Here is a 23,890-nt window from a genome sequence, read left to right on the forward strand (position 1 = left end):
GAACTGCCTGGTCCTCCTCCCCAGAGCTGCTCATCCGGGTCGGGCTGGAGACTCAGTCAGGGGACCCCGTCGCCGCCGCCGCGCCCCCTCTTCTTTGGGCTCGATCTTCTCTTCCACCTTTTCCTCTTCTTTCTCCACCTTCTCTTCCTTCATTCCCCCCTCCCCCGCCGCGGATCCTGGCCGCTGCTCTCCAGACCCAGGATGCCGGGGGGCAAGAGAGGGCTGGTGGCACCGCAGAACACATTTTTGGAGAACATCGTCAGGCGCTCCAGCGGTAAGAAGAGTTGCAGTCAGAACACCCCTCCACCTCCATCCTGCCCACCCACGCCCCCCATCCTCCCCGTCCCATCCCTCTCCCAGGGCGGGAGGGGGACGCAGACCGCCCTACCTGGCGGCTGCAGTTACAAGATGGACCTGATTTTAGGAGGGAGTGGGAATGAGGTGGCAGAGGAAAGTTAGTTGCATCCCCTCCCCAAGACGTACTCTCCCCCCTCCCACCTGTCCAGAGCCCAGAACCGCAGGAAGCCAAGGGGGAGCAGCGGCTAGGGTGTAGGTACATCTGGAGAACAGAGTTGAGTTTCGCTTTGTTGAGGTATATCTTTTTTGTTCATCGTTTCCCCACATTTTTAAACAAGTAGGCTGAAGAGACTGATCAAATTCTTAGAGTTAATCTCAGTGGAAGGGTACCCTCAAGTTGGGAATGGCTGTGAAAGTGGCTACTTAAGATTTAGTCTCTGGAATGGCTTTCAGGCCCAATGGGCACCGTTGAAAGGAGCCTTGTGTATGAGAGGGTAGCTGGAGTTGAACCTAAGAAAGAGAGTCAGTTCTGGAAAAATGGGAAGGCAATTATTATGGTCAAATTTGTGTTTAAAGTTTATTTTTTTTCTATTTTGCATTGGTCTGTATTGATCTATATGATATATTTGATTTGAGTTATATAGGAGAAACGTAGAAGGGAAGCAATAGCTGCAGTGCTTTTAAAGTAACTGGAGAAAGAATTTTAAAAATGCCATTCTACCTTGCTACTGATGTTAGGGTTTTCTTGCCTTAAAGTGTCTTTGAATTGCCATCCATTTATGCATTCATTTCCTCTAAGATATCGGAATGGGGATGGTTATATATTTCACATTTTAGGACCTTATAAACTTTGCATTTTACTGAAATATACATTTTCTACTTGCTTTCAAATCTTTTATATAATTTTCAATTTTGTAAGATATGTAAAGATATCCTTTAAAGATATGGAAAATATCCTTTAAAGTTTTTTGTTTTTTTTCCTTCAGAGACCTGTTATTATATTTTGAGATCCTTTGCTTGGAGAATTATGAGAAAGACATTTCTGCATGTTGATTACGGTAGATTTTGGACCAAAGCAATGGAAATACTCTATGCAATTCCATAATCATTGTTCATTCATTCATTCATTCATTCATTCAGTGAAACAATATTTATTTGGGTGCCTTATACAAGAGACACTCTGTGGGGTCCTTTGGATAAAAAAATGATTAAGACACTTCTGCTCTCAAAAAGCTCCCTCCTTAGTGGCAAGACAGAGGCACACTCAAATGATAATAAATAATTAAATACAATTATGCTCTTCCTGAATTGGTAGATTAGGTTATATTAATTCCTAGGATATGAGCTCTTCTAAAACTAGGCTTGCAAATATTTCCCCTGTTTTGGGGACTATATGTAAGTGTCCCAAGGTATTTCTCATCAAGCTCTGACATGGTATTTGGTTTTCATTTGAGGCTTTTGACTTTATTTCTTCGCATTTGGTCAATGCCTGATACTATACAAGTCTTGAACAGACTTTTTTGGGTTCAAAAAAAAAATAGCTAATAGGCCTGATTTAGTGTAAAAAAAAACTATAATACTTTTAGCCATTCCAGTGTGATTTCAAATGTGTTTGATTTTTTATGATAATATAAAATATTAAAAAATATATAATATAAATATAAATAAATGGTAGCCAATTTCTATGTTTATACATTACTTTCTTATATTAATATTGTACAGAAACCTAGAGTACAAGGAGGTATTACTGTTAAAACAACCAGGTTGGGAAATTTAAAGGTTATTGGAATTAGCTATTTAAGGTATATCAGTCTGTTTTTCAGCTTTCTCATCCTCTTGGGTTATTTCAACTCCATGCAATTTGGTCTGTGAGAGGACTTCTTAGAGAAGGCCTTAAAGAATAAAATCTGGAGGCTGTCTATTATTGCTCTGCGTGGTAACCAGAAAGTAGATGAGAATTCCTTGGCTGAAGTTCACTCACATAGCATCTTTGGTTGAAACTTCTCATACAGACTGGAACTATGAGCCAGTTTGTAGAATATCTTTTATTTCTGATATACCATGAAATTAAGACTTACCTTATGCGGCTTAGAAAGAGCTGCTTCCGTTGCCTCCATTTAAAATCTACCATCCAAGTCAATGAAGGTTTTATCTGTTTTACACTTCATGTTATAATTGCTTCACTGGTTTAATGTTTCTTTCCATGGATAGCACCAAGTACAAATGAAAATTTATCTGTTTTTGCATTTTAAGTACCACCTCTAATTGCTTATGGCTAACTTTTTTTTTTTTTTTTTTTGCGGTACGCGGGCCTCTCACTGTTGTGGCCTCTCCCGTCGCGGAGCACAGGCTCCGGACTTGCAGGCTCAGCGGCCATGGCTCACGGGCCCAGCCGCTCCGCGGCATGTGGGATCTTCCTGGACCGGGGCACTAACCCGCGTCCCCTGCATCGGCAGGCGGACTCTCAACCACTGCGCCACCAGGGAAGCCCTGGCTAACTTTTTTTTTTTTTTTTTTTTTTTTTTGTGGTAGGCGGGCCTCTCACTGCTGTGGCCTCTCCCGTTGCGGAGCACAGGCTCTGGACGCGCAGGCTCAGTGGCCGTGGCTCACGGGCCCAGCCGCTCCGCGGCATGTGGTATCTTCCCGGACCGGGGCACGAACCCGTGTCCCCTGCATCGACAGGCGGACTCTCAACCACTGCGCCACCAGGGAAGCCCCTGGCTAACTTTTAATACCACTACTCAAAACCTCTGAGCTTTGTTTGAAATGTGTTAGATATTTGAGGAAAGTGTATGAACATGTGTATGTAATCAGTAACAGAAAGTCTCAGTGCCACTTGTACAGGAAGAACCTCAGAAATTGAGAATTACGGTACTAAATTTCTCTACACATTTATGTGCGAGTATCCCACACTTGTTGCCATTTCTATATGATTTGGCAGAGAAATAGAAAAATTCATTCTGAGAAATTGAGATTAACAGAAAATTCCCTTCAGGGTTCTCACAGATGGATTGAGTTTGTCACCGTGAAGATTTCATTATTCACTAACTTAACAACATTGAAAGTGAAGTATTGGCAGAGCTTTAGTGGAAAAGAAAAGAGGCAGCACTCCTAATACAGCTAAGACTTGAAGAAAGATGGGTTACTTTTACCCCATGAAGTGCTTCTTTTTCTGATACAACATCATTTTCTTCTTATGAAAATATCAGATCTTTTAGTGAGAGTCGGAGTAGAAGCATATCTAGAGATACACACAGATAAACATACAGACAGGTATCTACCCAGACACAAAGGTAGATGCAGAGGAAGTAAACTCTCTCTCTGTCTCACACATAGAAAGAGCAAAAGAGAGATGTAAAAAGTAGCAGAAATACAAGGAGAGAGGGAAGGAGAGAGAGGGAGGGAAGGAGTGTGGGAGGGAGAGGGAGGGGGAGAGATAGAGAAAGAGAGAGAGAGGGAGAAAAGGAGGGATACTAGATATGAAAGTGCAATGGACACCAAGAGAAAACATCAAGCTTTTATTTGTCCACGGTGATCACTAATGAGCTGAAATCCCAGCAAATTAGAAATCTATCAGAAAACTTCTTGATGCAGAAGAAAAGAGCAAGAAGTGTGGTATGTTTGGGTATAGCTTTTAAACATGAGGATATCCTAATAAAGTTCCAAACTCCTCAGTTGCAATTTCCCAGAATAGCAGTGCTGTATTCTTTGCCTTAGAGTAGCACTGTAGCCTATTTGCTGTTATTTTACACCTCTTGAGATTGGCTTTTTATTTTCCTTGTTTAGTTGACACAGTCTGTTATGGGAAAACATTTCAAATTGTCACTGGTGATTCAAAGTCTATAAAATAAAATAATGAGGGCCATTGAGTAGGATGGATACAAACATACTTTATAGCCAAATCCCAAAATAGTAGAAGTAGGGAATTCCTCTCTTCAGTTTTAAGATAAAAGATAAAGTCATTTTTAGACAAATAAAAGGAATTACAGTCATTTTTAACATGTGATTCTAGTAGGTATAGGGTACACATTATTACTCCAAGAAATTGTAAAGGTCAAAAGCATAAATGCAATAGCAAGGTTTAGATAACGTTTTTGGATAGTAGAATCAAAATATGTTGCTAGGAAGGGAAAGTTTGGGAACCATGTGGTGAGTGAGTTCATTAACTGCGTGCAGTGTCTCATAGGAGGCCCCCGTCCAAAATGCCTACTGACCGAATCTGTGTCTGGAACATTATCAGGCCATCTTCCCTTATTTAAACCTTGCATAGTATTTATGCAAGCTATTCACCAATATATTTTGGGCCATAGGAAGCAGTACACTTATGGGTAGAGGGTAGGTACCTGAAAGAAAGCAACAGTTTTTTAAGACTTTTAGGTAGAATTTTAGATTAAAACAAAACAAAACAAAACATTTCCAAGGCCTTCAATCTGATTATTGCTTTGGGCAGTACATTTTATATATATGTTGTCTTTGATTCCTTAACAAATAGGCAGAAACAATTAGTTTGGGTGACAGTAAACCTGGTTGCCATATCGAAAATTTTTAACTATAAAAATAATGTCTTTTAAATTAGAATTTACTGTTCTTTAATATTTTAAACATTATGAAAAACTAGAAATGTTTTTCTCTTTAGAGAAAAAAGGGGCCCAGGAAAGAAGAAAACAGAAAAGGCAGTATTTTATGAACCACTTAACCTTCAAGAGAAGAAGTTGAATATACTCAGTTTTCCATTTTGCCTGAAATACCTGGTTGCACAAGCCCTTTCTTTACTCAGTGCTCTTACCTATAGGAAAATCCAAAATCATTTTTGTGCTATAATTAATATTTGTAAAAACTAAGATCTTAAATGAGAACCTATAGGAGGGGCAATAAGGGAACTAGGAAACTAGGGGCAATAAGGGAACTAGGAAAACAAAAAGGAAATATTAACTCATAATTCTCATCCAATTAAAAAAATTGTGGAAAACAAATGGATTATTGTGGGGGTTTTTTGGTATAGAGTACTTGATATTTTTTCTTGAAAGATCTAAAATACTATTCAGGAAATGTTGATAAAACCACTTAGAGTTTTTGAAGCTTTGGTTTACCCAGGTCTTATAAAGTATCACTTTTACCTTTAAAATATCATAGAGATTGAAATTATACTGACCACTTCCTAAATTATAAGTAAGCCAGAGGATTGTCCCTTGCTTTAGAGTCCACAATGCCTTGTATAACAAATGCAGTACTTTGTTGACTAGACATTTGCTTGTCCCAGGACATTCTTGTGTCCACTAGAAATTGCTCTGTTTGTTTATCTTTTGCTTGATTCCAGAAGTAGAGTATATAAGAAATCCAGGTGCCTGGCCATCTGTCAACTGCCCTACTAAAAGAAACATAAAACAGTATTTTTGTTAATAGAAGGGAGTGGCTATGATTGTTTTAACTGATGGTGACTGAGTACATTTCTATAAAAGAGTCTTTTAGTTTAGTCAATATTTATCTCTTACTTTCATTGTTAACAACAGCTGCTTGGTAGCATAGAGGAACAACGCTTCCCACCTTCTCTCCAGTGTCTGGTCTAGGAAAAGTTGTAGTGTTCTCCAGAGCGCTGTAGTTACCATTCACCACAAGAGGGCACTATAGGTTCTGCCACAGGTGAACTAAGTAGTTAATATCTTTGTTTCTCTTTTCTGTCCTTTTCCTCAAGTTTGATTGGGGGTTAAAATCAACGCAGTTAGTTCTTACTCTTGGCAGAAAATATCTAAAACACAAGACATATAGGAAAGTGAAACGAAGAAAGGAATTGCAATCTTAGTTGAAGGTGACCTATGTTTTGTGACTGAATGTGATATTAGTAAAAACAGTTTATGGAAACAAATTCAAATAAATTTTAGACTAGTAGAGTATTTACTTTGGCAGATGAACAAAATTTTATTGTAGTAAATCATCTCAGTGTGGTGATAATATGTATGAAATATAAAGTTTTGCAGAATAATAATGTATAAATAATGTTCTTACCAGAAGGATGAATATATATTTTCTATTTCAACAAAAATTTTCCTCATCAGATGTCTTGATAAAATTTTGATTAAGTTGGTGAAGTAGAATCAGTTCATGACAGTGCTTTGATCTTATTAAAAGATAGTTTACAGATTTACAGTTACTTACCTAGGGTATTATATGATTCTAGTATTTTGATGCTATCCAAACTTTAAAAATAAAATACAGAGCTAAAGTAAATATTCTTCTAAGTTCTTCAAATTTATTAAACTCTCAAAAAAATATGATTGGAGACATATTACTTTAAGGGGTTCTATTTCCTGTCAGTCATCAAGTCTGAATCTTGGTTTTAGGGATTTTTTTCTTTTTGGTAGGGTTAGAAACCATATTTTGAGAGATGCTCTGAAATGTCCCAAACAAAATCATTTTTAATGGGAAGAATTAAAGTATGCCATACAGCACTTTTAGGAAGAACAGAGATACATAGTGAAATCAAATGAACATGAATAACAAGTCACAAAACCAGTGGTAATTATTGTTGTGGAAATTGAGGTCAAAGAAAGTAGTCTTGATGTGCTGTAAGAAATGGACATTTGTAAAACATCTTTCTTTACTCATAGAATTTTTAAAACTCCAGTCATATGTTCTCACCACACAATAAAAGAAAACACTAGCTATGTGAGATGATGGACATGTTAATTAGCTTGATTGTATATGTATATCAAACCATCAAGTTGTACACTTTAAATATATACATTTTTTTTTTTTTTTTGGCGGTACGCGGGCCTCTCACTGCTGTGACCTCTCCCGTTGCGGAGCACAGGCTTCGGACGCACAGGCTCAGTGGCCATGGCCCACGGGCCCAGCCGCTCCGTGGCACGTGGGATCTTCCCGTTCCGGGGCACGAACCTGTGTCCCCTGCATTGGCAGGCAGACTCTCAACCACTGCGCCACCAGGGAAGCCCTAAATATATACAATTTTTATTTGTCAGTTATACCTCAATAAAGCTGAAAAAAAAATCCTTAGTGTGTTCCACTAAATACCCTAGCTTAATAATGTATGATATAACTCCTTTTCATTATTGAAGAATAACTAAAAAGAGTAATTTAAATAGTCTCATTTTATATAATATAGAAGTTTTAGTATTGGAAAGGCTTGGTCTTGAAAGATACTTGATCAAATGAAGGCTGTGACAATATTGTCACATATATCAGTGTGTTAGACATTATTTTAGTATTTGGTTGTTTATGGATACTGTTACTAATACAGAGAAATATTTGTGTACATTCTAGATAGTAGTTTTGTGTTATGTTAAGTTTTCACATGGGAAAAGATAGGAAAAGTAAATAAAAAGTGAAATAGTTTATAAAGGAAGAGTGGTTGAAAAGCTGCTTGAAATTTTATTGAAATGGATTTCTTTCTTTCTTGGGTATGGTCCCATCAGAGAAACATAAGTACAAAGTCCTGTTGATTTCACAAGTTATATGATTTGAGATCTGAGCTTAGGTGCACAATCAGCAGTTTCTAGAGGTAATGACATGTAACTGGGAAGTTGTGGAAGTGTTGGTATGTGGACCAAGCTTCTTGAGGATATGGGTTATACCTTACATATGCACATAGCACTAAGTACTAGTTGAATAAATGTTTTTTTTTGCTATTGCCTCCTAAACTAACCAAGTCTAGAATTGATTTTTTTCTAAAACACTGCTGATTAAATCTATTAAGTAAGCTTGTGTCAGTAATTGTATAGTTTAAAATAGTTAGGTAACTAATGTGTATATCTGAAAATGGAAACCACATTGTACAGGGAATATCAGATGGGACTCATGAGAGCATGAGAGGTGAATGTGTATGTGATCTCGCACTCATCTCTTATTCCAACTTGATGTACAGCTGAAATATTTCCTATCATTTTTGTTCTAATCTCCAAGGGCTTAGAAGATAGATTTTTATACAGGAAATAACCGTTTAGAAATTTGTTGATCCTAACTATTGTTTCAAAAACGATTTTGCAGTTAGGAGTTATGGATGGTAAGTTTTATCCTTGGGAATTGATCCGTACCAGTTTATGTATCTTCTGAGTGAGTTCTGCCTTGAGAAGCAGCTTGCAGTCCTGTGCACTATCCAGAGGAAGAGGCAGAATAGATTTTGGCTTTTTAGAGGCTGCATGGCCAGCCTCAGATCACAAGTTTAACTGAAAATCAAGCACCTCACTTAGATTGAGGGCAAATTTCATCTTTATCCTGATCTTTTCTCTAAGCCTTGTCTGTCTGCTGGCATATTTTCTTTTTTTTTTTTTTTTTTTGGTACGCGGGCCTCTCACTGTTGTGGCCTCTCCCGTTGCGAAGTACAGGCTCCGGACGCGCAGGCTCAACGGCCATGGCTCACGGGCCCAACCGCTCCGCGGCATGTGGGATCTTCCCGCACCGGGGCACGAACCCGTGTCCCCTGCATCGGCAGGCGGACTCTCAACCACTGCGCCACCAGGGAAGCCCTGCTGGCATATTTTTGATTGGGGACAAATTATAGCACAATGAGTTTATTTTCACATATTTATGACATTGAGAGAATAGAGGAATTTTTCAATGAGGGCTAAATAATCCCAGAATAAACTCCCCTAAAAATAACTCCCCTCCTTTTGCTTGGTGTTCATACTCTTTCTAGTTAATCATTCACTAATTCAGCATATATTGTTGAGTGCCCACTATGTGCTAGGCTCTGATCTAAGCACTGGGGATGCACATTGAACACAATGATAAAAATAACATTTCTCCTTTTTTTTTTTTTCTTTCTGGGAGGGGCAGTGTGCACACCGGTTAGGCACCATAGGTTCTGGAGGCTTGCATTAAAGTCCTGGCTCTGATGCTTACTAGCTCTGTGACCTACTTATCTATACCTAGTTTTCTCCTTTGCAAAATGCAAGTAATAAAAGTACCTTAGCTTACGGTGTTGGAGTGAGGATTAAATGAGGAAATACATGCAAATTGCTGAGAACAGTGTTTGGCACATAACACGCACCATATCAGTATCAGTGTGGTTAGTTATTGTTAGTAGTTAGAGGTTTAAAACTTTGAATGCACCATCTGTAGCTGATGCCTTTAATTCTTGGTCACCATTTCCTTTTGCACCTCTTTTCAATGGATTTCTGTCTAAACCTTAATGTTGAAACTTCTAGAAGTTTACAGGTGAGCATTCTTCTTGTGAATCCAAAAACCTTTTGTTTGTCCATATTTTTCTGGCTCTGTAGGATTTAAGACTCTGCTCCCCTACCCTCTCCACACAAGTTCATCTTTTGGCTTTCATGACTTTTCACTTTCTCCTGCCCTTTTCCCTTCCTTTTTCTATACCCTTTCTATTCCTTCTCTATCCCCCTTTCCCCTCCCCTCTCCTTCTCTTTCCTCTCCTGAAGGATGGTTGTCATTCAGGTTTAACCTTCAGCTGTCTTTCTTACATCTTTACCCTCTTTTTCAGAGCAAGTTTGTCCTCGGTCATAATTTAAAATGTATCCTTTCTGTTCTCCAGTCCTGTATTTCCAGTGGCCTATAGAATTTCTCTTGTACACCTCACAAGTTATCTAAAACTCAGTGTGGCTAGAGAATTGAATTTATCATTGGTTTTGGCTTCAAATAGACTTACTTTTTTGGTATTTCCCCATTTCTGTCAGAGGTGTCTTTAATATTTTACTCTTTTAGTCTAGAAATCTTAGGGTCATTTTTGGCTTCCCATTCAGTGTAATATTAGTCTTACTTGCTAACCAGATTACTGATCCCTAGGGGTAAGAATTTTGCCAAGTAGTTTTTTCTTACCCTTTATAAGCGCTGTGTGCCAAGTGAGTGAATTCCTGCCCGTTCACTCTACTGACTCAGGGCATGAAACATGTCCATTACCGATATCATATATAGCCAGTGTGTATAGGTATGATAGACCAAAGGAGGAGTAACAGGTTGAAAGAAGAGTTGCCTCACTACTGGGCCCAGAAACAAAAGATCTCCTCTGAGAGTGAGGAATGAAAGGTGTGATACGTTCTCCTTGTTCATTCCCAAGCAGCTTCTTTTTCTACTAGAGCAACCATCGTCAAGGTAACTGGTCATCTTTCTGGAACTCTGTGGGGCAGAGAACAGTGCTCTCAACAGAGCAAAGGCATTTCCATCTTGTCTTGACACAGACTTCCATCCTGACTCTAGCCATTACTCTTGGTGACATCCTAGGGCTCTACAGGATCATAGTAACTACCTTGTGGGTTTGCTGGGAAGATTCAGCAAACCCACAAATGTAGCGGATCTTGCACTGTGCTTCATTATAGCAAGGGCTTAATAAATATTCACCTGTTCCTATTTTCTCTGAGGTAGGGGAGATATACTTTTCTTTTTTTTTAACCTGAAGAAAGCAAAGTATTAAATACTTAAGGCTTTCCTAAGTCTTAAACTGGTGGATCTGAGATTAAAGGCATTTGGATTCACTTTACCAAGGGCTTACTTTTTTGGAGAAAAAACCCAAAACAAAAACAAACAAATAAACACCACTCTTTCCCCCAACAAAAAAAGCTACTACTTACAGTCAGAGAAACATCAGTTCTTTTTACCTCAGTAATTGGCAGTGCTTGGAGAAGCTGAAGAAGGCAGAAATTCAGCCTCTTTTTGTAACTGGCTCAGTGAAATGGCCAAAGGAGAGAAATGAATTGAATTTGTGGTCTGTGTCTTTCCCTTGAACAATTAGCTCCTAATGCATAGATAGTAGAAATTAAAAAAAAAATAGGACAAAGCTTTAGAAAATTAATCGGATTGTAAATGCATTCAGAAAAGCCTCACTTCTATTTTTTCTACCAGGTGTGGAGCTTAGACTAGTCTTTTAATTGAAATTCTCCATTAGTTATCTTGCTATTAGTGTTTGATTGCCTTAAAAGGTTAACTTCAAAGAAAATAGAATCCCTTTAGAACAGCTACAGTTCATTTGCAAAAACAGGGTTTGCTTATTTGCAAGATAGAAAAATGATGCTTAAACATTAAAAATGTAATACTATATTCCCTCTGACAAACATATCTTGACTGATTTAGCTTTTATCCAAGATTATATAACTAGTGAATGTTTTAAGTCCTTAGGTATTTTAAGAAATATCATTGTAATGAAATTCAGTAAAAACTTGTTCTTATCTACAGCAGGGTGAAGGTTTTCTGTTGTACTATGAGACTGAATCTCATAGGCCATTATTGCAGTTATCTTTTACTTTTAATGATTCTGACAAGTATACTTTTTAGAAACAAATCTTTCATGAACAAAAACGCCAATGATTAAAAGTAGAAACTTTGAATTGTTGAACATTTGTGTGTGTGTGTAGAAATATTTTCTGTAACAAAATTGCTATTATTCCTACCATTAGAATTTCAGGAATATAAGTTAAAGTATCTCATGAATTCTGAACCACTTTGGCTAGATGGAAAAATGATGAATTTAATGCCATCAAAGGAACACAGAAATTTAAAAATGTACCTTTGATCTTGAGGGAGATGAAAAGTGAAGGCATATTTTTATCTTTGATGACAGCTGAACAAGTTTGAATAAATTAACAGATATTTTTTGCATATTTCCAACTTCCACAGTGATGGTCTTCTTAATGTCGCCAATTATTATTATATAATAATTAGTCTCATTGTGGAATGAGACAGGTACAAAGTGTATGTGTCTACACACACACGCACACACAGGCACACACATGCACACACAGGCACACGCACACACACATTTCCTTGATATAGAGCTGTAGGATAAAGGTGTATTTGTAAGGACATGAAACATACCAGTTTTATATTCTGTTATTGACATAGTAGAAGTGAGTAATGAACCTACCAGAAATCAACATTGTGGATGTGGGCATGATATATAATTTATGCTTTTGTTTAGCTATGTGTGCCAGGATTTTATTTAACCCAAATAAAAATGTGCTATATGTGCCTCAGGGATGGTTCTGCTGTTACTGTTCTCTGAAACTTAAATATATCTATAGATATTACTCACCCACTTAAGACAAGTTTAAAAAGTAATATATGCTCCATGGCTTAAACTCACAAGTTTCCAGAGTTCAGGAAAATCTGTGTCGGAACACCTAATTTTAATTTTTTTACAGAATTGTCAGTTCTTTGAAGAAGAATACCTAGCATAATTCTTATCTATATTCTTGACAATGTCTAGCATTGCTGTAGTAATTAGAATTTATTGGCCATATGACTTTAAATAGGAATAAGAATTTTTATATTTGATCATTCAGCAAACTTTTGTGGGTATACAGTGATGAACCAACAGACATCATCCCTGCCCTCATGGAACTTGGAGTCTGGTGGGGAGATAGACGTTCAACAAACCCAGAAAAAATATAAGTTACAGACTGTGGTAAGCACTTTGAAGGAAAAAGGGAGGGTGCTGTGATCAAGTGTAACAGAAACTAATTTTGATTGGGAGATGGTGTCAAGGAAGACATTTCTAAGGAAGTAGTGTTGAATTGAGGCCTAAAGTAAGAGGTAACTAGATGATGAGTGGGCAGAAGAATATTTCAGGCAGAGAGAAAACATGTGAACCATGTGAAGCTTAAAAGCCAGTGTAGTTGGATTGCAGTGGGCAAAAAAAGAGGAAGGCGGGAAACAAGGGTGGAGAGACAGAGGCTTGACTATTCCGGGTGAGGCTTTTGCATTGTATTCCAAGTGCAGTGGACAGATCTCCTGGCCACAGGGGACACTTGCTGTATAACAGCAAGTTGGGTTGGAGGGAGGAACGGTGACAGTAGGGGACAAGCCAGGAGACTGTTGCAATTGTCCACGCAAGAGATGATGGTGGGTTGGCCTGGGAAGTAGCAGTAGAGAAGGAAAGAAGTGGATGCCTCTGCTGGTAGAATTATTAGGGTTTAGTGTTGAATTGGATGGTATGAATGAAGAAGTGTGAAGGATGACTTTCAGGGTTTTGGCTCAAGCATCGGGCATAGAGAGAGGTAAGGATGGAGACGAAGAAAACTGAGATGGAGAAAACTGGGAGATTGCCAGGTTTGTAGTGAAGGTCTAGAGATCACCTGCATTATCATTTTGTTATCTAGCTCCCTTTTCATTCCCTTGAAGTAAATAAGAATGCAGCCAAAGAGAGCTTAGTTCAGTGAGACTGTGTACAGAGGTGATTTCTGTATTCTCCTTCCAGAGGTTCAGAAGAGTATCACAGGCCAGATAATTGGCTTGGACCGTCTGGTTGTTCTTGTGGATTAGAAATATGTAACTTCAAATTTTAACAGGAGGCTAGTTCAGATGAGAAACAAAGTAAATTGTTTTTTGTGTGTATGTATATATGTTTCCGAAGTAGGTTTTTTAAATTGAGGTATAGTCGATTTACAATATTATATCAGTTTTAGGTGTACAATATAGTGATTCAAAATTTTTATAGATTATACTCCACTTACAGTTATTATAAGATACTGGCAATATTCCCTGTGCTATACAGTATATCCTTGTAGCTTATTTATTTTATACACAGTAGTTTGTAGCTCTTAATCTCCTACCCCTCTCCCCACTGGTAACCACTTAGTTTGTTCTGTCTACCCAAAGTAAAATTTTGAATAAAACCAAGATTCCCAAACCAAATCTAACTTTATAATGAATATTTGATAATCAGCATTGTTGAAATACCCTCTTCAGTGCTTTTTAGAAAACATTAGTGATTGTTGCATGAGCTTCATTGTGTTGTTGCTTTTAAGCTCCAAATTTCCACTCTTGGCCACTGATTTTTGGAATGTGAATTCTTTAGCTCTTTGAATCAGAGAATTGCGGAGGGTGGGGTAATACTTGGAACTGTGGGCACCTGCACTCAAGTCCTTCCCTCATGGAGGCCCTGGGGTTCTGCGAGAGTGGCTGGAAATAGCCCTTAGCTCAATTTTCCGGTTTCTGCCTATACTTCACCTCTGCTGGAGGAGGTCTATGCCAGGGTTTTAGGGCTTTCAGAGTAAGGGTGATGATTTCTGGGTGGTGTGCTTCTCCAAGGTTAGGATTAAATGAATATAATGTGAGGGAAAATCTGGTTGACTTTTCTCAGAATCAGCACTAGACCTTGGAAAAAGAGTAAATTAGTGAACGTGTTTTATTCAGCGTGTTTGGTTTCTTTCTGTGAAGTCCTTTCTTTTCTCACCTCCATGTCTTTGTTCTTCCTCAGTACTCTAGAATTTTTTTTGTGCCTTAGGACTTCTTAAAATATCTGAAAACTTCTCTGTGCTTGTGCTTTGAAATACTTCCCTCTAGGGTAATTTGCATAAAAAAGATGAGAGGAAGAGAGAGAGGTTTAACCCCCAAAAAGGTGTTCCACACTTGTTAATGTCCATGGAATTTCTGGATCAGAGAATGGGGTAGTTTTCATAAGAACAAATGAAACGAAAACCTAAATAACCATCTAGTCATGCCAGATACAGGTAGTGTTGAAACAGCTCAGAGGAAAAGATTATTTTCCTGGAATTGCTATAGAAAGGAAGAAAACATGCTTTTATATTGTTTTCATTGACTGAATATAACCTTTCTTCTTCCAGAAACTTCTGCCAGCAGAATTATTGACTTCATGGTTTATATGTGATCTCCTTTAGGAATGGGATTAATATGTAGTGGTATTAAATTGTAGGTACTTTCCTTGATGTCTGAAGAGATAGCACTGTAAAGAGGAAGTGCTTCCTTTATATTAAACGAAAACAGAAGTTTAAACAGCAGTTCAGAAATATAGTGATGAAATAGAAAGTCTTAGACGGTGAGGCCTAATTCTGTCTTTCTCCCCCACTACATGCCCTTTTCCTGTGTTTGCCAAGTCCTCTAACTTCCCTGGCCTGCTTTCCATACTTAAAAGGAAGGAAAGGATGCACAAGATGAGTGTAGCCATGAGCTTGGGGAATCACCTGATGGTCTCACTGCAAGGCAGATTCTGATTTATCAGGTCTGGAGTGGGCCCTAGGTTCTGCTTTGTTAATAAATTCCCGGGTGATACTGGTTTACACTTTGAGTAGCAAGGTATGAGAACAAAGTTTCCCAAACCTGGCTGAGAATGAGACTGACCTCTGAGGCCGTATTTTTGTGTTCCAGTCCTAGGGAGTCAATTCAGTGTGTCTGCATTAGAATTTAGCAATCTGTAAATTCTATTGCAGGTACCAGCATTTAGGCATTATGGCAGTAGATCAGGGCTTCTCCACCCTGGCTGCGTATTAGACCACATGAGAAGATTTAAATAACTTATGCCTGGCTCTCACTCCAGATCAATTAAAACTAACTCTTTGGGGGCCCAGAACGAGTAACTCCTGTGGCCCCCTCCAATTCTCCTCAACCTCCATCCCAATCGAATGAATAGTCAAAATTGAGAAACACTCATAAGGATCCTAGTGGGCATTTTGAATTAAGGGCTTGCGATTTAGTTTTTGACCTTCTAACACTGGAGGAAAAAGTGCTTGTTTTATTTCATGTCCATCTCTGAGGGGATACTCGATGGTCTTGAAAGAATATAATAAGATGTTTTAAAGCCTCAAGCCCTTGCAGAGATCCGTTTGAGAGTTTGTCCATGTGTAGGATTATTGCTTCTGAAATGTTTTACTGGACTACTGCCACCTGGTAGGGATAATTACCCAATTCTTAGAGCCCTCATACAGGAACATCTGTGTATTTAAAACATTTGGACATGATTGTTTAGAAACATCATCAAGGACTGAAACAGTCTGAATCCCAAGGAAGGTTTAATTTTTCAGAATTCATGGCTGTTGGTGTGCTAAGAGCTGTGAGGACAAATCAGAACTGGTTTCCCTAAGCTTGGCTGATGAATGTCAGCATATTTGTGCTACTATTACAAAATGCCATAAGTTGGGTGGCTTATAACCAACAGAAATTTATTTCTTACAGTTCTGGAGCCTGCAAATTCAAGATCAGGGTGCCAGCGTGGTCAGGTTCTTTTGAGAACCCTCTTCCTGATTGCAGATTGCTGGCTTCTCAACGTGCTCTCATCATTATTATAAGGGCCCTAATCCCAATCATGAGGGTCTCCATCCACACGATCTCATTGAATCCTAATCAAATCTCAAAGGTCCCACCTCCTAATACCATCACACGAGGGGTAGAGTTTCAACATATCAATTTTGGGAGGACACAGGCATTCAGTTCATAACAATGAGGATGATGATGGTTACTAAGAATTCTGGGCAATTCCTTTAATGACTTTATGTGTCCAAAACTTCTGAGCTGGTCTTGCTTTCTAGATTTGCAACTATTTCCTTTGTAAAGAAGTTATCCTTCAGTAAGCGTATTGCTTTTCCCTGCCATGTTTTAAAGCCAAAGGGAATTAAAATTTTCTGGGAAGCAATTTTAATTACTCTGCTATCTTGTTCTTAATATTTGTTAATAATACCAGATTTCATATTCACCAAAACAATAATTTTTATGACTATAGGGAAATGGAACAGTTGTGTGAATATTTCATATACTCATATTGCGTTTCAACTAACAGACAAGTTTCCGAAAGAAGCTCCTGGACAATTTAATACTGAGCAACTTCCCTCTAATTTAGCTTTTAACATTAAAAAAGTCTGTCTCCCCTTCTTCTTTCTATCCCCCTTCCTCCTAATACTTTATTTTGTAGTTTAGCTCTCAGTATAATTTTATAGGTTTTTGGTTTGCAGGGTCAACATTTAAACATTTATTTTTTCTAGGTTCTTTGTTTATACACACACACACAGAGCTCACACACAGAAAGCTCTCTGTGGGTATATAATACAGTTGTAAAAGAATCTTATATATATAATAAACAATAACAGTTTATAGTTTATAAAGAATTTTTACTCCAATGGGTAGTTTATAAAGATTTTGCCTACATTACTCCAATCTCCAACAACTACCCAGACTGGTAGGTATCGTTATGAGGAAGCCAATAACCTAATTAAAACTCCCCAGGTTTTTCACAGTAGCTCCCTTGGTAGTATTGAGACAGGATCCAAATGCTGGCAGAAAATTTGGGGAAATGATTTTAATGATAATTTGATTGTTATGACTGTTTACCAGTTGATGACTAGTTATATGAAGGACCTAGCACTGTGGTTGATTTTCTCAGTTATGGTTTTATAAAACATTCAGAAATGATAGAAGCAGTTCTTATGCTTGTCTTCCTAAACCCAGAGCACATATTGCTAATGCATAATTATTAAGACCTTGAGGTAAGGGCTAGTAAGCACAGAGTCCAGTTACTTTACTCTCTGTTGGTCTAAATTAATGGAATCAAACTTGAAGCATAAAGATAAATGGAGAGCATATTTCCTCGACTATTTTTTAAAACTTAAAAAAAACTTTGAGTTGCTAGGTTTGATTGAATATGTAAGCAAATACTCTAGAGTGTACCTAGCAATTATCTGAATTGTCCATATTATATGTTATTGGTTAAAATCAAGTATATATTTAAAAAAATAAGACTGAAGATAGGCAGCATCTCAACAACTCACTTATTTAAAATTTAATTTTTATTTTATACAGCAGGTTCTTATTAGTTATCTATTTTATACAAATTAGTGTATATATGTCCATCCCAATCTCCCAGTTCATTCCACCCCCCCACCCCTACTTTCCCTCCTTGGTGTCCATATGTTTTCAACAACTCACTTTTGATTCCAACTTCTAAAGTCTTTTTCCTAAACCACTCCGCCTTCATGCTAATATGAATTGAACTCCCCCTGCCGTCAATTGTTTTAGGACTTACCTTTCATTCCTAGTCTTCTACTTTTCTGTCTAAAGCAAAAAATGAGGCACAGTTTCCCCTAGAAGAGGTTTGAAGTTGCAAATGTCTCAGTCAAGAATTAGAATTTGGGCTTCCCTGGTGGCGCAGTGGTTGAGAGTCCGCCTGCCGATGCAGGGGACACGGGTTCGTGCCCTGGTCTGGGAAGATCCCACATGCCGCGGAGCGGCTGGGCCCGTGAGCCATGGCCGCTGAGCCTGCGCATCCGGAGCCTGTGCTCCGCAATGGGAGAGGCCACAACAGTGAGAGGCCCTCGTACTGCAAAAAAAAAAAAAAAAAAAAAAAAGAGAGAGAGAATTTAAGGAACCTGGGTGCTAGTTCCTGCTTCTGACCTCCTGGGGCACTTGGTGCTTGGTGAGTTTCCAACTCACTGTGGGATGGAGTTGCATGTAGACATCTGGCCCAACACCTGGCAGAGAGTAAGGGCTCTGCTCCCAGTTGCTTTTGTTATTAATTTTGTTATTACACAGAATTACTAGGATGTAAGTGAAATAATATAACAACAGCAAATGGATAGTGAGAGCAGGGCCCTGCTGAGCTGGAGTCTTAATTTTCCCATCGTAGAGCTATTGAAAATGGTACGTTGGGGTGGGGTTACATTTTTGATAGAAGAATTAACTAGGAACAGTTAGAGCTTCTGATCTAAATCCTAAAATATGTCTAGAAAACAAGTCTGTTTATGAGAGAGGGAGGTCTGCAAGGCCTTTGGGGATAGTTTGCAGCAAGTTTTTAAAACCATGAGATACAGCCCTCCATAGGGTGTAGATCCATTTAATGGGTCTTGACTGGCGCAGTAAAAAGTTGAAATAGAACAGAAATAGAGTACATTTCATGTAGTAAGAGTGTGATCTGAGAAATTTTTTCAGTTGTGTGTACATGTGTGTAAACACACATTGAGTCACTCTGTAAAATTTGTTTCTTACTGTGAGCTTCAATTAAAGAAAGTTTGAGAAACACTGATTTGGATAGTTTCTGGGGAAAGAAGGCCTCCTGCAGTAGACCCTTTAATGTTTATGGTCCTTCTGTTTTAGAACTGTGGGATTCTCTTTCCTGGGATACTGACAGTTCCTTTAAGCAATAAGTAATTACTGTATTGTGACTCTTGTATGCATAGTAGGCGTAAACTTTATAGTTCTGAGGACTGTATCATCTATTTGAGAAGACAAAAAAATAGCATATATGAAAGCATACATGAGGTATTTAGAGAGGCACTTCATACCAAATTTCATGATATCAATTATATAAAGAGAGATCCCTGCAAGAATCTATGAATGAATGCATTTGTTTATTGATATAGTCAGACAATTAGCAAGCATATATTAGATGCCAGGCACTGTGTTAGGTATTGGAGGATCAAATAGAACTTACAGCTCAACAGGCAGATATGCATTAATCATTTCATGACACAAATAGGTGTCATGAGGTGGTCATAAAATTGCAACTTTGATAAGGACTTTGAGTGAGAGGTACATCATGTCTAAAATTATTATGGATGACCTGGTCAGAAGGTCAGGGAAAGATTCACTAGAGTCATGACGATTGAATTAAGATCTAAATAAATGTAGGTGTCAACCAAATGGGGAGGGAAAGCAATGATGTTCAGGCAGAGAGAATGTCAAGTTAAAAGGTCCTCCTATGGTGGGAGAGGACTTGAAACTTACAAGGAAAAACTTACAAGGAAAAAGTGGCTGGCTGTCATACTCAGGGCAAGGTGCAGAATGGTGAGAGTTGAAGTTTGACAGACTCTGAGGTCATTATAGGCCATGCAAACTTGGGAGCGTTCTGAGAGCCCTGACAAGGTATTGACAGATGTTAAAGCAGGGAGGGGATACGATCCAGATTGAATTTTGCAAAGACCTGCCTGGCTTCAGTGTGGATAATCTATTGAAGGAGTCACTCAATGATTCCTTCATTGAGAGGGCCTGAGTAAACCGATTAGGTAGCTCTTGGCATGGTCTAGGGGAGAGATGATGGAAGCTTGGAGTTGGGAGATGATGATGAGGATCTAGAGAAATGGAGAGATTTGAAAGGGTTCTAGGAGATAAAATTAATAAGATTTGGTAATAAATTAGCTATAGGGGTAATCAGAAGGATGTTGAAAGATGGCTCCCAGATTGCTGCATGGATGGTGATCTCATTTTCTAAGATAGGAAACACTGGGAAAGCATCTGATTTGGGGAAATGACAGGTCATGGACATGTTCTACTGAGGTAAATTTAAGCTATCTATGAGGAGAGGTGAACCTGGATATAAAGATCTAGAGTTTATAGAAGTTTATAGAAGAGGTCTGGTTTATAGAAGTTTTTAGAAGAGGTCTGGTTTGGAGATAGAGTTACTGAATCTATGGAGATAGGTGAAAGCAGAAGAGGAATGGACATAGAGGAACTTTAATATACTGACTGGATAAAGAGTATTGAGTCTGCAAAGGAAATGGAGGAGTGTCCAGAGAATCAGGGAAATGTTGTTCTATGTAAGCTAAGGATTGAGACATTTTTAAGGAGGGAGTGGATACCATTGCTTCTGAATTATTAAGTGGAAAGGGTAAAAAGTGTCCTTTGTATTTGGTGACATGGAGAGATTATTGGTTACCTAGGTTGTCTTGGAGCGGTGAGGACGTAAGCCAGATAGGAGTGAGTTGGGTGAATAGGGGCTGAGAAGATAGAGCCAATGAGAATAGACAACTTTTATGAAAAGTTTGTCCTGTGAAGGGTTGGACACAGACAGATATGATGGTAGCCAGAGGATGTGGATTCAGTGGTAACCACTGAATGTGTCATAGAGAAGGGAGAGTTGAACTGGTTCTTAAAAGTTTTGATAGGCAAAGGGACGAAGAAAAAGTTTTGATAGGCAAAGGGATGAAGAAAAAGTATTTCAAGTGGATAGTAGGCATCATGAGTGAGCATCTTTTGAGGATATAATGAGAAAACTGACCTAACTGCAATAGTATAGACTTTAGGAGAATAATGAGAAATATGTTTGCACAGGTGGAGAGGATGAGGCTGGATTTCAAAGGACTTTGTGAGTCTGGGAGAGGATTCAGTGATGTAAACAGTTGGGAGACTTGATCTGGATGAAGAGTGGTAGGATGGAGGCAGGGCTTGAGGGGGACAAATGAATGTTAGTCTGAAAATCAGGGAGACCATGTAGCAAGCTATATGCATTGCCACAGCTACCTAGTTATGAAGTGAGGAACCTATGGATTAGAGAGGTTAAACTGACTAGGACCTGGCCTGGGCTAAGAAGGGAAAGAAGTTAATTTTTGATGATCATATTACAAATATTTATAATTGATGCTATATATAGATGAAAATATATATTTATAGAAGAATTTATATTTTATGAAGCATTTTTACAGGAATAAGATCATTTTAATCTCTAATCACTGTATGTACCAAGGAAACGTAGTATTACCATTCTTATAGCTAGGGTTCAGCTCAAATGCCACTGGTTTCCTAAAACTTGTGATTCTCTAGCCCTTTGTCCTTCTTGTATTTTCTTTTAAGTTTGAGGTATACTTTATATGAAGTAAAACATACATATCTTGCATACAGTTCAATTAGTTTTGGCAAATGTATATACCTCTGTAGTTTATATCTCTATAAAGATAGAAAACAATGACCTTCTCCAGAAAGTCATCAGTCCTTCTACCATCCCATCCCCCTCAGAAATCATTGTTCTGATCTCTATCGCCATAGATTGACCTTGCCTATATTTAAACTTCATATGAATGAAATTATAGTTTCTGACTTCTTTAAATCATCAGTGTTTTTCAGATTAATTTGTGTTGCTGCAATCTATCAGTAGTTTGTTCCATTTTAGAGCTGAGTAGTATGTCTTGTATGAATATGCCACAATTTTTAATCCACTCTCTTGTCGATGGACATTTGCATTGTTTTCAATTTTGGGCTACTGTGAATAAATCTGATGTGAACATTTTTCTACAAGTCTTTTTGTTAACGTATCTTTTCATTTCACTTGAGTAAATGCCTAGAAGTGAAATTTCTGGGTCATAGTTGAATGTTTAACTTTTCATGAAACTGTTTTCCAAAGTGATCATACCATTTTATATTCTCATTAGCATTTTATAAAGAATTTCAGTTGTTCCATATTTTCATCAACATTTTTGTGTTATTAGCCTTTATAACCACTCTAGTGGTTAAGCAGTGATAGATCATTGTGCTTTTAGTTTGTATTTCCCTAATGCATGATGATGGTGAGTGTCTCATTCTTGTGCTTATTGGCTGTTGTACATCTTCTTTTGTGAAATGTCTGTTCAAATCATTTGCCCATTTTGCTAACTGGGTCATTTGCCCTTTGGTAGGATTTTTCGGGCCTATTTTGGATAGGAGTTCTTTCTCAGGTATCTGCATTGTGAATATCTTCTCTCAGTCTGTGGATTCCCTTTTCATTTTCTTGACAGTGTCCTTGAATGAGCAGTTGATTTTAATTTTGATAATGTCTAATTTATTTATCAATACTTTCTTTTATGGTGATTACTGTATGAGTCTTAGAAATTTTTGTCTTCCTCAAAGTTGCAAAGATTTCCTTCTATGTTTCCTTTTAATTTTCACTTTTGTGTTTAAGTCTATGACCTGTTTTAAATTATTTTCGTGTGTGTGGTGTGAAGTAAGGGTCATGGTTCAATTTTCGCTTGTATGGATAGCCAGTTGTTTTAGCACAGTTCATTGAAGTTGTCTTTATTAATGAAACTGCCTTGGCATCTTTGCAAAAAATCAGTTGGCCATTTATGTAAGGGTCTATTTCTGAAGTCTTTAAACTGTTTCATTGATCTATTTGTCCCCACTCCAATTTCATACTATATTAATTACTATAGTTGTATGTTTCTCCAACTTGGTTCTTCTTTTTCAGATTTTATTTTGGGTTATTTTAGGTAATTTGTATTTTCACAAACATTTTATAATTATTTTGTCAGTTACTTCAAAAAAGCCTGTTGGTATTTTCATTGGGATTGTATTAAATCTATAGACTGATTTGTAGAGAATTGAAGTCTTAAAATATCCAGTCTTTCAATTCATTGACATGGCATAGCTCTCCATTTGTTTAGAAGCCATTTGTAAGCAGCAGTTTTTAGTTTTCACTCTGGAGGTCCTACATGTATTTTGTTAAATTTATTTCTTAGTATTTTATACTTTTTGATATCATTCTAAGTGAAATTGCTTTTCATTTTCCAATTGTTTAATGCTAGTTAATATAAACAAAATAGATTTTATATTGACTTTATGTCTTGTAACCTTGCTTAATTCACTCAATAATTTTAGATATCCTTTTGAATATTCCTTAGGATTTTCTACATAAACAATCATGTCATCTGCAAATAGAAAAAAAATTACACTTACATTTTAAACATTTATATCTTATATATATTTTTGGTTTGTTTCTCTCTTTTCCTTTTTTTTCCTTTATTTTCTTAGATGGACCTCTGATGAAATGTTGAGTGTAAGGGTTGAGAGTATATATCATTGACTTTTTCCTAATCTTAGGGGGAAAATATTTAGTATTCTAGCTTTAAAAGTGATGTTAGCTATGGATTTTTTAGCAGATATCCTCTATCAGTTTGAGGAAGTTTTCTTTTTTTTTTTTTTTTTTTTTTTTTTGCGGTACGCGGGCCTCTCACTGTTGCGGCCTCTCCTGTTGCGGAGCACAGGCTCCGGACGCGCAGGCTCAGTGGCCATGGCTCACGGGCCCAGCCGCTCCACGGCATGTGGGATCTTCCCCGACCGGGGCACGAACCCGTGTCCCCTGCATCGGCAGGCGGACTCTCAACCACTGCGCCACCAGGGAAGCCCAGGAAGTTTTCTTTTATTCTTAGTTTGCTCAGAT

General features: G+C 37.9%; 1 protein-coding gene across 1 annotated transcript in view; it reads left to right on the forward strand.

Moving 5' to 3' along the window:
* Positions 1 to 201: 201 nt before the first annotated feature.
* Positions 202 to 23,890, forward strand: part of KCNH5 (potassium voltage-gated channel subfamily H member 5) — a 334,670-nt gene continuing 310,981 nt past the window's right edge. The window contains exon 1 of the mRNA XM_065871428.1: positions 202 to 274. Within this exon, the coding sequence (XP_065727500.1) occupies positions 202 to 274 (73 nt within the window). The remainder of the gene's footprint in view (positions 275 to 23,890) is intronic.

Source organism: Phocoena phocoena, chromosome 2 (genome assembly GCF_963924675.1).
Source record: "Phocoena phocoena chromosome 2, mPhoPho1.1, whole genome shotgun sequence".
Classification (NCBI taxonomy): Eukaryota; Metazoa; Chordata; class Mammalia; order Artiodactyla; family Phocoenidae; genus Phocoena; species Phocoena phocoena.